Source organism: Phodopus roborovskii, unplaced genomic scaffold (genome assembly GCF_943737965.1).
Source record: "Phodopus roborovskii unplaced genomic scaffold, PHOROB, whole genome shotgun sequence".
Classification (NCBI taxonomy): Eukaryota; Metazoa; Chordata; class Mammalia; order Rodentia; family Cricetidae; genus Phodopus; species Phodopus roborovskii.
In genome coordinates this window covers 5434554-5447934 of record NW_026125554.1, presented here as the reverse complement: position 1 = coordinate 5447934, position 13381 = coordinate 5434554, and the positions used below count along the sequence as shown (strand labels likewise).

General features: G+C 57.4%; 2 protein-coding genes across 3 annotated transcripts; both read right to left on the bottom strand.

Moving 5' to 3' along the window:
* Positions 1-2077: 2077 nt before the first annotated feature.
* On the bottom strand, positions 2078-3934 carry Prr22 (proline rich 22). 2 transcript variants are annotated; one of them, XM_051177633.1, is made up of 3 exons: positions 3729-3934; positions 3579-3644; positions 2078-3171 (listed from the first exon to the last, which is right to left on the bottom strand). In XM_051177633.1, the coding sequence occupies exons 1-3, from the start codon at positions 3838-3840 to the stop codon at positions 2078-2080; spliced, it is 1272 nt and encodes a 423-aa protein (XP_051033590.1). In that variant the 5' UTR covers positions 3841-3934. The 2 variants fall into 2 exon arrangements, with proteins under 2 accessions (XP_051033590.1, XP_051033591.1); XM_051177634.1 differs by having other exon boundaries at positions 2078-3153; positions 3729-3933.
* A 342-nt stretch (positions 3935-4276) lies between these two features.
* Positions 4277-9552, bottom strand: Dus3l (dihydrouridine synthase 3 like). The gene is made up of 13 exons (XM_051177632.1): positions 9365-9552; positions 8501-8786; positions 7433-7936; positions 6410-6451; positions 6145-6297; positions 5905-6021; positions 5670-5735; positions 5455-5565; positions 5207-5303; positions 4995-5070; positions 4677-4865; positions 4455-4583; positions 4277-4382 (listed from the first exon to the last, which is right to left on the bottom strand). Exons 1-13 carry the CDS (start codon positions 9457-9459, stop codon positions 4310-4312), a joined length of 1938 nt encoding a protein of 645 aa, XP_051033589.1. The 5' UTR covers positions 9460-9552; the 3' UTR covers positions 4277-4309.
* Positions 9553-13381: the final 3829 nt, after the last annotated feature.

Here is a 13381-nt window from a genome sequence, read left to right as displayed (position 1 = left end):
TCCCTTCAGACATTCAGGGCCTAACCTTCAACCACGGCCTTTCCCTTCGGACACTGTGCCAGGTTGTTTTCTGGGGCAAGCTCCCAGACACTTTAGATCACCAATCAGCCCAGGATTGTGCATGATGTGAAAGTCAGAGGACAGTCTCTTACTGAAACTAGAACTAGGCTGATGGCCACCAAGACCCCACAGTCCTGTTTCCATTCCTGCAGTGCTGGAATTATCAGTACATGCAACCAATTTCAGCTTTTTACCTTCAAAGATAGGGTCTAACTATGTAGCTAGTCTGGAACTGTGTAGCCTATGCTGGCCTCAAACTCAGAGAGCCACCTGCCTCTGCCTCCCAAGTGCTGGTCTTAAAGGCTATGTAGCAGCAGATGACCTTGCACCAAGTTCTGAGATGATGTGTGGGCTGCTGTACTGTTTATGTGGAGCTGGGGGCTGACCCAGACTTCATGCATGCCAGTCAAAGGCTCTGCCCATGTGACCCAACCTGTTTTTCATTGATCTCAACTGAACTACTTCCTGGGTAACTTCCTGGATGTCCCCCAGCCCGATGGGGAGCACTTCCCTGATGCAACGTGTTCCCCACCCATGATTCACAGCACGCATGCGCAAGCCCTTCCAGCATTGCTCTACAATCAGAGAGCTGTGTTGCCCAATCCCGTCACTCTTGCTTAGCCAGCCCTGGAGGGAAGGAGGCCAGGAGATGGTGGTCTCTCTTCTCAGTGAGCCTGGGAAGAGGGAGGGGGTCATTGAGCAAGGCAGGGAATTCCAACTCTCATAGGATGCAGTTGGTGAAATTAAGATGGGCTGCTCAGTGGGCAGAGCATCTGCCCACACACAGGAGGCCTTGAGCTCCGCCACAGGACCTGTCAACAACACTGAGTAAGCAGAGACCAAAAGATTAGGAGTTCAAGGACATTCTGAGGCCAGCCTGTGCTACAAGAGACCTGCCCAAAAAAGAAAAGCAAGCTGGGCATGGTGGCACATGCCTTGAGGGAATGTAATCTCTGTGACCTCCAGGCCAGCCAGGGCTACACACTGAGACCCTGTCTCTGCAAGAAACATTTACAGAGGTGGTGAAGGAGAGAATGACGGCCACGAGGGATGAGGGACGGTTGCCTTGGGCTTGAGCTTGAGGTAAGCAGAGGGTGACAGACTGTTGCATTGTGACTGTAGTCAGAGGACAGCTTTGTTGACCTGGCTCTCTTTATATGGGTCCCGGGATCTTGTTAGCCCCCAGGAGACAGACACCCTTCTGGCACCTTCTCAGCTTTTTTGGGGAAAGACTTGTTGTCTCCCCACAGCATGCAGCACCCTCCCCCAAAGGCCACACCTGCTCCCACAAACAAGCCTGTGGCTCTTGCCATCAACCATCTGTGTCACACCCACCCCAGCAACCATGCTGAGGCTGAGCCCAGCTTCCCAGATACCACAACCCCCAAATAGCAGCAGTGGCTTCCCTGCCTGCATTCCACAAACCATGGCTTTGTGGCAGGAGCTGGGGAGAGCCACCCTCCAGGGCTGCCCTGCACACTGTCTCAGGAGGCCTCCCAACATGGCCAGCCCCAGGTGACTGATTTTCTCCTTGATACAGTCTCATGTAGCTCAGGCCAGCCTTGAAATTCTGATTCCCTTGGTTCCTCTCACCTCCTCAGCACCAGGATTATAGCCATGAACCACACATAGTTCATTTGCACTGGCCATTGAGCCCTGGATCTTGTGTAGCAACTGAGCTCCAAGCACTGAACCCCAAGCACTCTACCAACTGAACCCCAAACCCCAAGCACTGAACCCCAACATGGTACTCTACCAAGCTACAGCCCAGTCCATCCTTTGTGGCTCTGACTGACCTCCATGTCCCCTGCGGCAGCCTCCTGAGTACAGGGCAACAGTTCAGATGCACCCCTGACACCTGACACCCGATTCTGAGGTTCCTAGCTCAATTCTGAAGGTGTCTGGCTACTGCCAGGTCCCCATCCCCCCCCCCCCCCCACTATGCAGTCTGTCTGAGCAGCCTTGCCAGGTCACAGCAACAGGGCCCATGTCCACACAGAGCACAGATCAAATCACTTTAATTGGGGGCAGTTCCCGGGTCTGGACTGGGTCCTGAGGTGGTGGTGCCAGCCAGGCCTGCAGTCTGCCTGTGTCTGCCACCTGGTTTCCCTTTCTTGGTGGATGTGGTGGTCTTCTTCCCTGACTGATGGGACCGTAGGCCAGGGGCCACTGTGTCAGTGACAGGGACACCCACATGGGGCAATGGCTCATCATCCAGGGCTTTGAAGCTGAAAACGTAATCCACACTGGCCACAGCATCCAGGACCTCAGGGACACCATAGTCGAAGGACAGCAGCTCATCCGGCAGGTGCAGGGAGCGGATGTCAGCTGTGCAGTCACCACCACCACCACCACTGTCTCTCGGGCTGGGCCCGGGACCTCTGTGCAGGGTTACCTCAGGTTCAGCGCCACCAGGGAGACAATCAAAAAGTTTCATGGCATCTTCCAGAAGGACCTTGTCCGGTAAGAAGAAAGCGCGGGCCACCTCGGGAGGCACGGTCTCACCTGAGCCCATTGGGGTGATGTCCTCCACCTCGGCCACCTTGGGCTCCGCAGGCCCAGGAGGGAACCGCAGACCCAGCCTGGCCACAGCATTGCCCTGCAGCTCCCTGGGGGCTTCTATGGGCCTCATGGTCACCTGGGGCCCTGGGAACTGGCTAGCATTGCCACTGAGATGGCCATAGGGTCCAGGTGGCAGCGTGTGTGCTGTGGGGACTGTGATGAGCAAGGGAGATGGCTTAGTCTCTTTGGGCGTTGGTGGGGGTGCCAGGCCATCTCTGAGCATCTCCATGAAGTTGAGGGGCCCTCCATCCCCCACAAAGCCCACTGCTTCGGGCCCAGACTCCTCAGGTGGAAGGTAGTGTGTGAGGTACGGTGGCCCACCGGGAGCTGGCTGGTAGTGGGGATACAGCGGAGGCGGAGGCCCCGGGGTCTTGAGGTAGGATGGGGCCTCCAGCAGGTAGCCACTGGACAAGGTGGGACCCCCAGCCACTGCCACCTTGTACAGGGACGACTGGCCGAAGTCAGAGGTGGCCCATTCGATTCGGTAGATGCGGGGATCAAAGAAGCAGCCGCAGGGAGCCATCTGGAAGCCTGCAGGTGGCAGACACTCTGAGAGGGGTGTCCATGGGGGACCCAGACCATGGGATGGGAGGGACAGACAAAGACCTGGGCACATAGGACACTGCCCTCACCTCAAAGGTGCCTTGTGTACTGGTTTTGTTTAGCAGTCATCTGGGGACTCGTGGGGAGTAAGGCACTCAGAGACTGTTGGGGAGACTCCTATTCTCAGGGGAGCAGTGACCTGAGATTGTGAGTGGCTGGGCCTTGTGGAAAGCCTTACCTAGTGGCAGCTGTTGTCACCGAAGCAAGCTTCGGCCTGGTCTCTAGTTGTCACTTCAAACTGTGGCACATGAGTTAGTATGGGGGGATCTGTCTGGGGTACAGAGGCGACCCAGGGTCTCATCTCGGGTCAGGACGGAGCCTGCTCTCAGCATGCTCAGGGCGCTGGCCAGTACCTGCTGGAGGCGCAGAAAGCACATCCTGGTCCGAGCCGGGAGTCTGATAGAGCAGGTTGGTGCTGGCTGTGGATAAAGGCGTCTGGTGGGTGGGGCAGGAGCCCAGGTCCCATGGCCATCACACACCCCTGTCTGTCACCACCATCGTACCTACAGTGGGAAGCGGTTCTGGGCCACCTGGCACCTCAGTGCCCTCCAGGCCCCGTGGGCCGAAGCCTTCCTGGGGTATGGCTGGGGGGTAGAGGGTTTTGGGGTGCTGCATGGGGCAGACAGGCCACCCCGGGGGGGCCCGGGTGGCAGCAGAGGCACCTCGGGGACAGAGTCCCGCTGGGTTCTGTTTGCCCTGTTGCTAGGTGGAGGGTTCCAGTCTAGGATGGGCCCACCACTCGAATTCCGGGGTGGGGGTGGGCAGGAGGTGACTACCTCCATTGCGTGGGCAGACATAACCCTGGGCCAGGTTGCCCCAATTCATAGCCACGAGGGTGCTGGCCAGCAAAATGGATAGCTGGGAGTCAAAAACATGGCAGACAGGGACCAGGCACCAGCCAAGGCCACATCCTGGGGGAAAGAGGAAAGAATGTTGCCTCATGACACCCAAAAGAAAAATAATGGTGGGTGTTTGCCTAGGGTTCCAGTAGTTCAAGGACATCCTAGGAAACACAAACCCTTGTCTCAAAAAACCAACCAAGAAAAAGAAGTTGTAGAAGAATAAAATTTATTGTCTCTGCTGGCTACTTGTAGGCATTGGCTTTGTGCTTGGGCAGGAAGACAAAGCCGGGTGGGACTGGTCCAAGCAGCATCTCACTGTGGGGACAGAGTGAGAAGTCAGGCCTGGTCCTCCCAGCATCACCCCACAGAACCCAGGCCAATGGGTACCTGATGCGAATCCAGTCTGCAGCCTGCTGGCTGGCCATGAGCGTCTCCAGGTGGTCTCGGCCTAGGTAGTAGGGTGGCCTTTCATTGATCCTCTGTGGGAGGCGCTCAAGCAGGCCCACAGGCACATACCTGAAGGTCAGGGAAGACAGAGGAGGCAGTAAGGCTGGGTGAGGCCTGAGGCTACATTCCCCAGCTTGGACACTCTCCTCACCTGACGCTCACCTGCAAAGAAAGGAGAGCCACTCAAGAAGGAAGCGCCGGGTCCGCTCCACACCCTGCGTGTCAGAGCCCCAGTGCTCCAGGCCATAGTGTGTGAAGTCCCTCAGGATGTCCAGGCGCTCAGAGGACGAGATGTCCCAGTGTCTCTGTTCCTTGATCTCCGTGAACAGCCAGGGCTTGAGCAAGGCACCACTGTGGAGGTAGACAGTCAGCGAGGGCCTGGTGCTCTCTGCCAGTCACCTCAGCACGGGGCCTTGCCCACCCAGGGGCCCCAGGTGTAGAAACTTCTAGCATCCCTGCCCCAGTCCAGCTGCCACTCACCGGGCGATCATGACCCCCGCGACACCCGTCTGCATGGCACAGTTGGCATCCTCAAACGAAAGGATGTCCCCGTTTCCTGAGGAGACAAAGTGCCACCCACTTTGTGTTGTGGATGCCATTGGTCTTGGGATTTCCCAGGGACCCAGCATCTTCCGTCTTCCCAGCTGAGACATGCAGCAGGGTGAGTGGCCCCGATGCCTCTGGACACCTACCGAACAGGGGCATGGGGCTGGCCACCTTGGCGCACTGCTCGATGTAGGGCCAGTCTGCCAGCCTGGTGTAGCGCTGTTCCCGGGAGCGGCCATGGAGCTGAGAGGGTGCAGTGATGAGCAGGGAAAGGTGCAGAGTTGAGGGTGAGAAGGGGACAAGGGAGACAGCAAGGAACCAAAGGGACAGAAAACAAGAGACCAGGAAAGCCACAGTGACTCTAAGAAGAGACCACACTGACCCTGACACCCACCGTGACCAGTGCGACACCCCAGTCCCGCAGCTCAGGCAGCAGGCGGTGTGCCAGGCTCACACGCTCCTGGACACCCGTACGCATCTTCACAGTCAATGGCACATCCAGCACCTGCGGGTACAAGCACAGAGAGAGAGCAGACAGGAAGACTGGAGGGTGTGTGGCAGAACTATGTGGGGATGAGGAGGGACATGTCCCCAAAGAGCCCAGGTTACCTCATTCACGCCCCTTACAATCTGCTGGAACTTGGCTGAGCGATTCATGAGTGCGCAGCCGCCACCCTGTGGGACATGGACAACCTGGTGACCCCCCTGAGAAACACACACTCCCCACATACAACTGAATTGCCTGCCACCCAGCTCAGTGTGCTCTGTGTCCAGATGGAGACGGCAGAGCAGGGTCCCGACTTGAGACACACCCTCCCAGACTCCAGAGCTGAGTAGCTGTCACCTTCTTGTAGACAAGGTCAATGGGGCAGCCCACATTAATGTCCACAAAGTCCACGTCGATTGTGCGGTTCAGGAGCTCTGCGCATTTGGTCATGGTGTCGGGGAAGGCACCCTCCAGCTGCACCAGGCAGAATACGGTCAGAATCCAGCCCACCAGGGTTATCCCATTAACACCAGATCAGGGGGGCACTGCTCCCCAACAGGGCAGCCCCTTCCAGCTTCCCTCAGGGCAAACACTGACTTGCACCCCAAAGATGTCCTCGCAGGGGTGGCGCTTGAGCAAGGCCCACTCAGACATCTGTCCCTGCAGCAGGTTTGTGCACACAGCCATCTCACCGCACGTCACATCCGCACCGAAGCGCTTGCAGATGCGACGAAAGGGTAGGTTCCCACACTGGCCAGGACAAGGACATGTTCAGGCCCCAAAGGTCAGCAAAGCAGTGACACCAAACACCAGCAATGACCCAGGGAACAACTGAGCCACCCCCTCCCCCACCACTTCCTACCGTGGTGAGTGGAGCAAGGTATAGCTTCCCACTGATGTCCAGCTGGAAGGAAAGGAAACATCAGATGAAGTCAGTCCTCCTTCTCCACTAGTTTAAAGCACCCCCCCCCCAAACACACAGTGGCCTCCTTCTATTGCTCGCCTCTATACACAACACGTCCATTCCTCTTAGGAGAAAAGTTCATCAGTGCCCGGGCTTCTATACTGGAGAGCTTTATTCAACCTTTAAAACCCTAGTCTCAATGCCCTTCCCTTCAGGAGCCTTCTATGTTGCCCCCTAACCTAGCCCAAATCCTCCAGGCTATTTCTGCTGAGGCAAGATTGTGGACAATGTTGGAGCCCAGCTGCTGTGCCTGCCTGTACCTGTAGGATAAAAGGGCCAGCCAAAGAAACCCACCCTGGCCCTGAAATTAGAGCCAACAGGTTTAAAAAGACCAATGAAAGAAACACACTTTGACCATGAAACACATATGCTGCTGAGCAGGAAAAACGAACCAATACCTGAGTAGAAAATCAGCCAGTCCAGATCTAGCCAATCTGGGCTCAAGGGACTGAAATGTGACCAATCCCCACCCTTCTCTCTGGAAAACTCTGCCCCAAGAAGTCCTATATAAACCCTGTGGCTGTTCAGTTTGCTGCCGCAGCCTTTTCCACCCTAGTAGAGGCAGCCACTCTTCCAGACCCTTCCCTCCCAATAAATCTTTTGAATTGAATTGAAGGTTTGGGTGAGACCTTCCTTCCCTGGAGCAGAGACAGGGCCTGAGCGAGCAGGGCTGTAACACTCTCACCAGGGAAACCTTCCCCTAGCAGAAAGGAGTCATTACACTACACTCTAGGGATGGAGAACTTTAACACTTCACTGGGGAAACCCTCCCCTGCTGGAACAAAGCTTTACACTGGGAGGCCTTTCCCTGGAGCAGGGCCGTAAGTTGCTAGGCTCACTGTGACCTGTGGTGTTCCTTGGCCCCCAAGCCCCAGGGTCCCTTTCCATCTGAGCCACCGTGCTTACAGCACCCTTCCTTACCCGCTTCTTCTCACAGGGCCGCAGCCGAATGATGTCCTCGTCTGTCAAGGCACCACAGGTGGAAACGGGGCTGCCACATGGGGTGCTGACCCCTCCTGCAGTGTCCAGCTGGGCATGGCAGCTGTTCTGCTCTGGGGTGACCGTGGCTACTGCGGTCTCAGAGACAACGACAGGCGCAGGGCCCTGGGTCAGGCGGCGCAGGGCCTGCTCAGCTCGCTCAAAGCACACTTGGCGCTTCCGCAGCTGCTGCTGCAGGGCCCTGTTCAGGCCATTGCGCACCAGAGGGAGGCTCACACAGCGAGCCACCACCTCTTCCTGCACCAGGTTCTGACCCTCGGGCCCCAGGTGTGCCCCTGCAAAGCGACAGGTCACACTGTATGGGCACCGGCCAAAGGTGTCAAAGAGCACGCAGCGGGGGCCCAGGTCTGCTGGTTTTGTCTCCAGGTAGCGCCCCACATCATGCAGGAATCGGCACCGGTCACCAAATGCACATGTGGCTGACTCCTAAGGGGAACATGAGGGAGGGGCTGGGAGAGGAGGGAGGGACCAGGGCAGTTGCAAGGATTATCCTCCCAGCCTCCTGTCCCTGGGAGTATCAGCAACCCCAGAGTGCCTATGTCTCGAGCTCTAAAACTGGAATAGTGTCAGGTCCACATGAGGTCAAGAGCACCGGCTGCTCTTGCACACGACTGGTTTGATTTCCAGTACCCATGTGGCGGCTCACAATAGCCTGTAACTCTAGTTCCAGGGGGTCCAACGACCTCTTAGAAACAGGTAAGTAAAAATAAGTCTTTTGGGGCACAGCATCATGGTTCACCTGAAACATGATTAATCAGACTGGCATGGCCCACACAGAGAAACCATGTCTCAAAAGACACAAAAATGCTGCATTGTGGCCTGCAGATGCCAGCTCAGCATTAGCAGTGGTTAGGCTGTCCTGAAAGCAGCATCTGTGCACCAATGAGAGGCGAAGGTACTGCTAGGCCAAGGGCCATGTACATCTCATAGCACAACAGCTTCAGGCTTTGAGGTGGCAGGCTCATGGAGTCTTCCCAGAGCCGTTCTCACCTGGAGGAGGGAAGGGCAGAGCCTCTCCTTGTCATAGTGCGTTGGCTTCACATGAGGCCGGCTTTTGTTCTGGCCACGGGCCCTCTTGGGCACTTGCTGTTGCTCGTGGGGCTCAGCTGCCGCCTCTGTCTTCCCATTCTCCTGCCCATCTTCCAAGCGGATTCTCTTGGCTTCGGGCTCGGCAGGGTCACTACCATCAGGGTCTCCTATGGATGTTTCCTGACATACATCCTCCCGCTTGTCTGTGTCCAGGTATTGGTGGAACCGTTCCTTGGTGGTGCGGTACCTGCCAGAGAGGGAGAGGCTCCGTCGGCATAAGGAAAGGAGCCTAGGAACCAATGTCCTGGCTCACATGCTTCTCTACAGAAGGCTCGCTGCTTAGAACCAGCTTTCACCCTATGGCACCCCAGTGACAAAGGGACACCTATTTTGCAATTGAAGGACCCATTCATGTCCCTGCTCAGAGAATTGCACTGTTACAGGTTGTGATGCATACATACCAATAATCACGTTAGACTTCAGAGAAACTACAAGTCCCTGCATGCTTGGCAGGTAGAGCCAAGCTGCCACGCTTCCCAGGAAGCCTTTCGGCCGGCTTACAAGCGGTAATGCAGCGCGAGTCAGGAAAACTACAAGCCCTAGCATGCACCGCGGGCATCGCGGCGTGGCCCCAAAGATGCGCATGCGCACAGCTGTATCCGACTCGAGTGACAGCCGACAACGTGTTACTGTCCGCAGAGACAGTGGAGCTACTGATCTGCCCATCTCCAGGACGCCGCCACACCTCCCGGCATGCACCGCTCGCGTCGCGCACGGACGCCGGGAAGGCCCCATCAGCTTCGCCTACTGGCGCCAGGAACTCACTGAGCTTTAATGGGCGCTACACCCCGTTCGCACGCGCCGACCCCGGAGTCACCGCCACCACCGCTCTCGGCTGCTGCCTCCGCATCATCCGCCATCGACGCCCCTCACGCTGTCTCTGTAGTGTGGCACGAAAATCTTCCGGGTCGTGCGTGTCCGCCAGAGCCTACCGAGCAGAGTGCGCATGCTCAGACCGCACCAATGACGCTAAGGCGCGTGTGGACGGCGGTCCCGTGGGGCGGGGCCTCAGGGCTGGTCGGCCGGCTCAGGAACCGGAAGTGCCCGGCGTCCCCGCAGGGTTCGCGTGCCGGTCACCTGTGGGAGGTGGCGCCTGCATCTCTCACAGGAGACCTCGAACACACAGATGTTCTTGGGATTAAAGGCGTGCGCCAGGGTCATCTATTCTCCTGTGTGTCATGCGTGTGTGGCGGTCAGAAAACAATTTGGGGGCCCTCGGCTTTCCCGCGCGGGCTGCAGCAGGCGCTTCTCCCCACTGATCTTAAGCCCACTGTACGATCCACCACCACCCCACGTCATCCGGGCACTTGTGGGGTGGCGACAGCAGGATCGGGAGTTCAAAGTCATCCTGAGTTCGGCCAGCCACGTCCAACAAACCAATAGCAATAGGGGTCTCCCTCTGTAGCCTAGGTTGGCCTTTAACGCTCGAACTAGACGCTGTTTGTCTAACACAAGGGGAAACTGAGGCCTCGAGAGGGAAAGACCTCAGTGGCGCCCTGCTGCTCTCTACCTCCCCCTGCAGGACAAGATGGGGATAGCACGATATTCATGCAAAGCCTGGGCTCCTTTGTAGTGTCCACCTTGGGTCGCGATGAGGACACAGTGGGGGAAATTGAGGCCAGCAGAGGGCGACTGTATTGTCCTCTCCTGGGCAAGGCAGCCCCGATGGGATTCCCGCAGTTGGTGCGACAGCCGCCTGGATAGCTGAGGTACAGTGCCGCGATGGTGTCGTTAGTGAGCCCTGTTCCAATCCTGTTCCATCGCCCAGGCCTCGATTTCCCAACCTGGCCAGTGCCGCCATCCCCGCCCGCCCCGCAGCACGGCCAGAATCCGGTCCTCACCACCAAGCCCAAGTTCAAACCCCCCCTACCCTTTCATATGCTTTCCCTCCACCTCCACCCGCTCCTTTGTCCCCTGGAAGTTTGTCCCCAGGGTCACCCCGGCGTCGCCTTTTGGGGGAATCCGTGGCCCCTCAACGGTACGATCCGGAGAATCCTGGAGCTGTGGCAAGCCATGCCCAGGCCTGATTTCACCTGACAGACACCAAGATATGAGGGAGGCAGAAGGGAAACCGAGGCACCAAGTGGGGACAGAGAAGACTCGAGGTCCCCAGCTGCTGCATCCTTCCACCTTCCTCTCTGCCTGTCTCTTCCATTTAGTCTTAACAATTTTATTTTCACGGTTTTTGAGATAAGGTCTCAAGTAGCCCAGGCTAGCCTCCACCTTACTGTGGCTGAAAATGACCTTGAACTCCTGATGCTTCTGTCTCCACCTCTCAACCATGCTCGGCATTCTCTCTCCCATTTTTGTCTTTTTGTGACCAAGTCTCACTTTTTATTCAAGGCCAACCCCAAATTCAAGGCAATCCCCCTGCCTCCGCTTTTGACTTCCCTTTTTTCTGTCTCTCCAGGTCTGTGCCTGCCGAGTACCCCCCCATTGCCCCTCCCCCCAGGTCTGGCAGGTGCAGCCCTAGGCTGGGTGCCCACGGCTGGCCTCCCGGATTTGTGTGGCTGCAATTCTTTTATCTGTGTCTGCAGCTGGGTCCTTATCTCAGGGTTGCAGGTCGGGAGCAGGGGGATTAAAGGAGCCAGGGCTAAGTCAGTGGCAGAGAGCCGGCACCCCTGCGAGTGTGCGCGTGCGCAACACGGCCCGCTAGCAAGCCCGCCTCCAGCTCCGCCCGCCGCGCGCAGGCCCCGCCCACGAACCGCCCCCTCCCAGCTCCCTGGGACGGAGCCGCTGTCCAGGTGGCCCGCCTGATGCGTTTCCCACCTTCCTGACCCCGGACCCCGGGGGGACCCGGCCTTGATCTCTGACCCTGGGCTGTCAATGGCTCCCGGGGGGCAGCCCGGTCCTGTTTTTACCATCCTCGCCTGAATCTGCAGTCTGCTCTTTCCTGCCGCCCACGGGCCTCCAGGGTCCCTTCATTGCTGGTGACCCCTCCACCCCTACTAGAGAGAGTGTGTCAGGTGATGCCAGGGGCCCCGCTGCAGCTCCCACACTAGGAGCGACAGTCACCCCAAAGTCCCTGAATCCAGTCCTGCAAACCGTGGAGACAGGAGGATAGAGAGTACCTGGGCTGCAGAGCAAAGCCTTGTCAGAGTCATCATGGGGCTGGGCTCAGTGGGTAGAGCCCTCGCTGACTCAACTGAAGCTCTGGTTCCATCTGGAGCCCCTCAAAGACCACCACAGGGAACATGCTCGGAGGGTCAGGAGTTAAGTTCCAGGCTAGCCTGGGCTACAGTATGGTATCCTTTCTCAAAACAAAACCCCATTCGAGAAGGGAAGCCCAAGGCTAAGCCTGGAACACACCTAGGAGCTATTTCACAGATGGGGAAACTGAGGCTGGGCAATCTCTGTCACCTTGAAACCCACACAATGCTAGATGATGACTGTGAAGTTAATAGTCACATGGAGGTGGCCTAGGGGAGTAGAGGACACACTGAATTCCCAGGCACCTACAACCCTGCTGGGCTAGTCCCTGGGGTCCCCTCCCCCCAGGGGTCCAGCCCCTGATTGGCTGAACCTGGACCAACTCCTAATGCTAAGATGGAAACTTCCCCACCAGCCAAGTTCATGTTTTGGCCAGAGGCCTCCAGCCTCCCAAGCCTTGGCCTGGGTCTCCACCCAAGAACAGAGAGCTTCCCCTTGGGAATGGTGGCCGGCAGGAGAGGTCAGGCCGGCTCCAGAGCAGGAGGAGATGGGTGGGTGGACAGGGCGGGATGTTCTGCAAAGTCCCCAAGTTACAGCCTCTTGCTGTATGACCAGGGCCTGGTGCATAACCTCTCTTGAGCCTCAGGTTTCACAACCACAGTCAGTCACCAAGATGGCCATGTGGCAGGGCAGGGGAAGTTGTTTGGAGATGAAAGAAGGTAGATACAGAAATGGAAAGAAGTCCAGGCAATCTCAGGATGGGGGCGGAGGCCACAACTCAGGTTCCTGTCACCTTCACCAGGGCCCTGCACCCTTGTTGAAATGGATCAATGGGCCTGCATACATCTGTATATCTTTGAGCCTTAGATCCACCCCATGTAGGCTCTGATAGGGAATCTGGAACAAGAGGGTTTAACATAATATGCTATAAGCACCCCCAGCCCAGCCCTGAGCTCAGCCTCCCAGACCGGATGGCTGTGAGCCTTCTCTGAAGGAGGTAACACCAACAGTGCCAGTCTCCATGGAGCATCTGTCTCACCCAACAGGATCCCAGTAGGGGACCGGCCTCATCTTAGCTGGGGGTGGAGAATTCTGTAGGGGTGTGTGTGTGTGTGTGTGTGTGTGTGTGTGTGTGTGTCCCAGTTCCCAGCTGAGGTGTGACTCACAGAGTGACAGGGCATCTGTTTGTCACCCTCTGTCTGGGGGGGAGGTGACAGCATGTGGGTGACCTAGGAGGCACCTGTGTTTCTGGTGTGACCATGTCCAACCCTGAGTGAGGCAGCTACTTTGTGTCTCTGAGGCTGATGAGATTGTGGGTGTTTGTAATGAACCACATGTCCCAGAAATGGGGTCATAGGTGGGTGCAGATTCTGTGTCCCCACCTTCTGCTCTTGTCCCGCCTGCTGGCGTCAGCTCCACTCCTGCACCCCATCCCAGAGGAAGAGCCTAGTCTTTCAAGTTGCTGTTGCCAGGGCAACCATTTTATGAACGCCCACATGGTGGGCACATGTGTATGTCCTGCTCCCCATGTGTCTGTCTGCCCCACCCCCAGTGACGGCTGGGCCGGGTGAGCAGAGGTGGCCACAGGGTGACTGGTGACAGCTTCATGGTGGCTGGCCTAGTGGGGGTGGG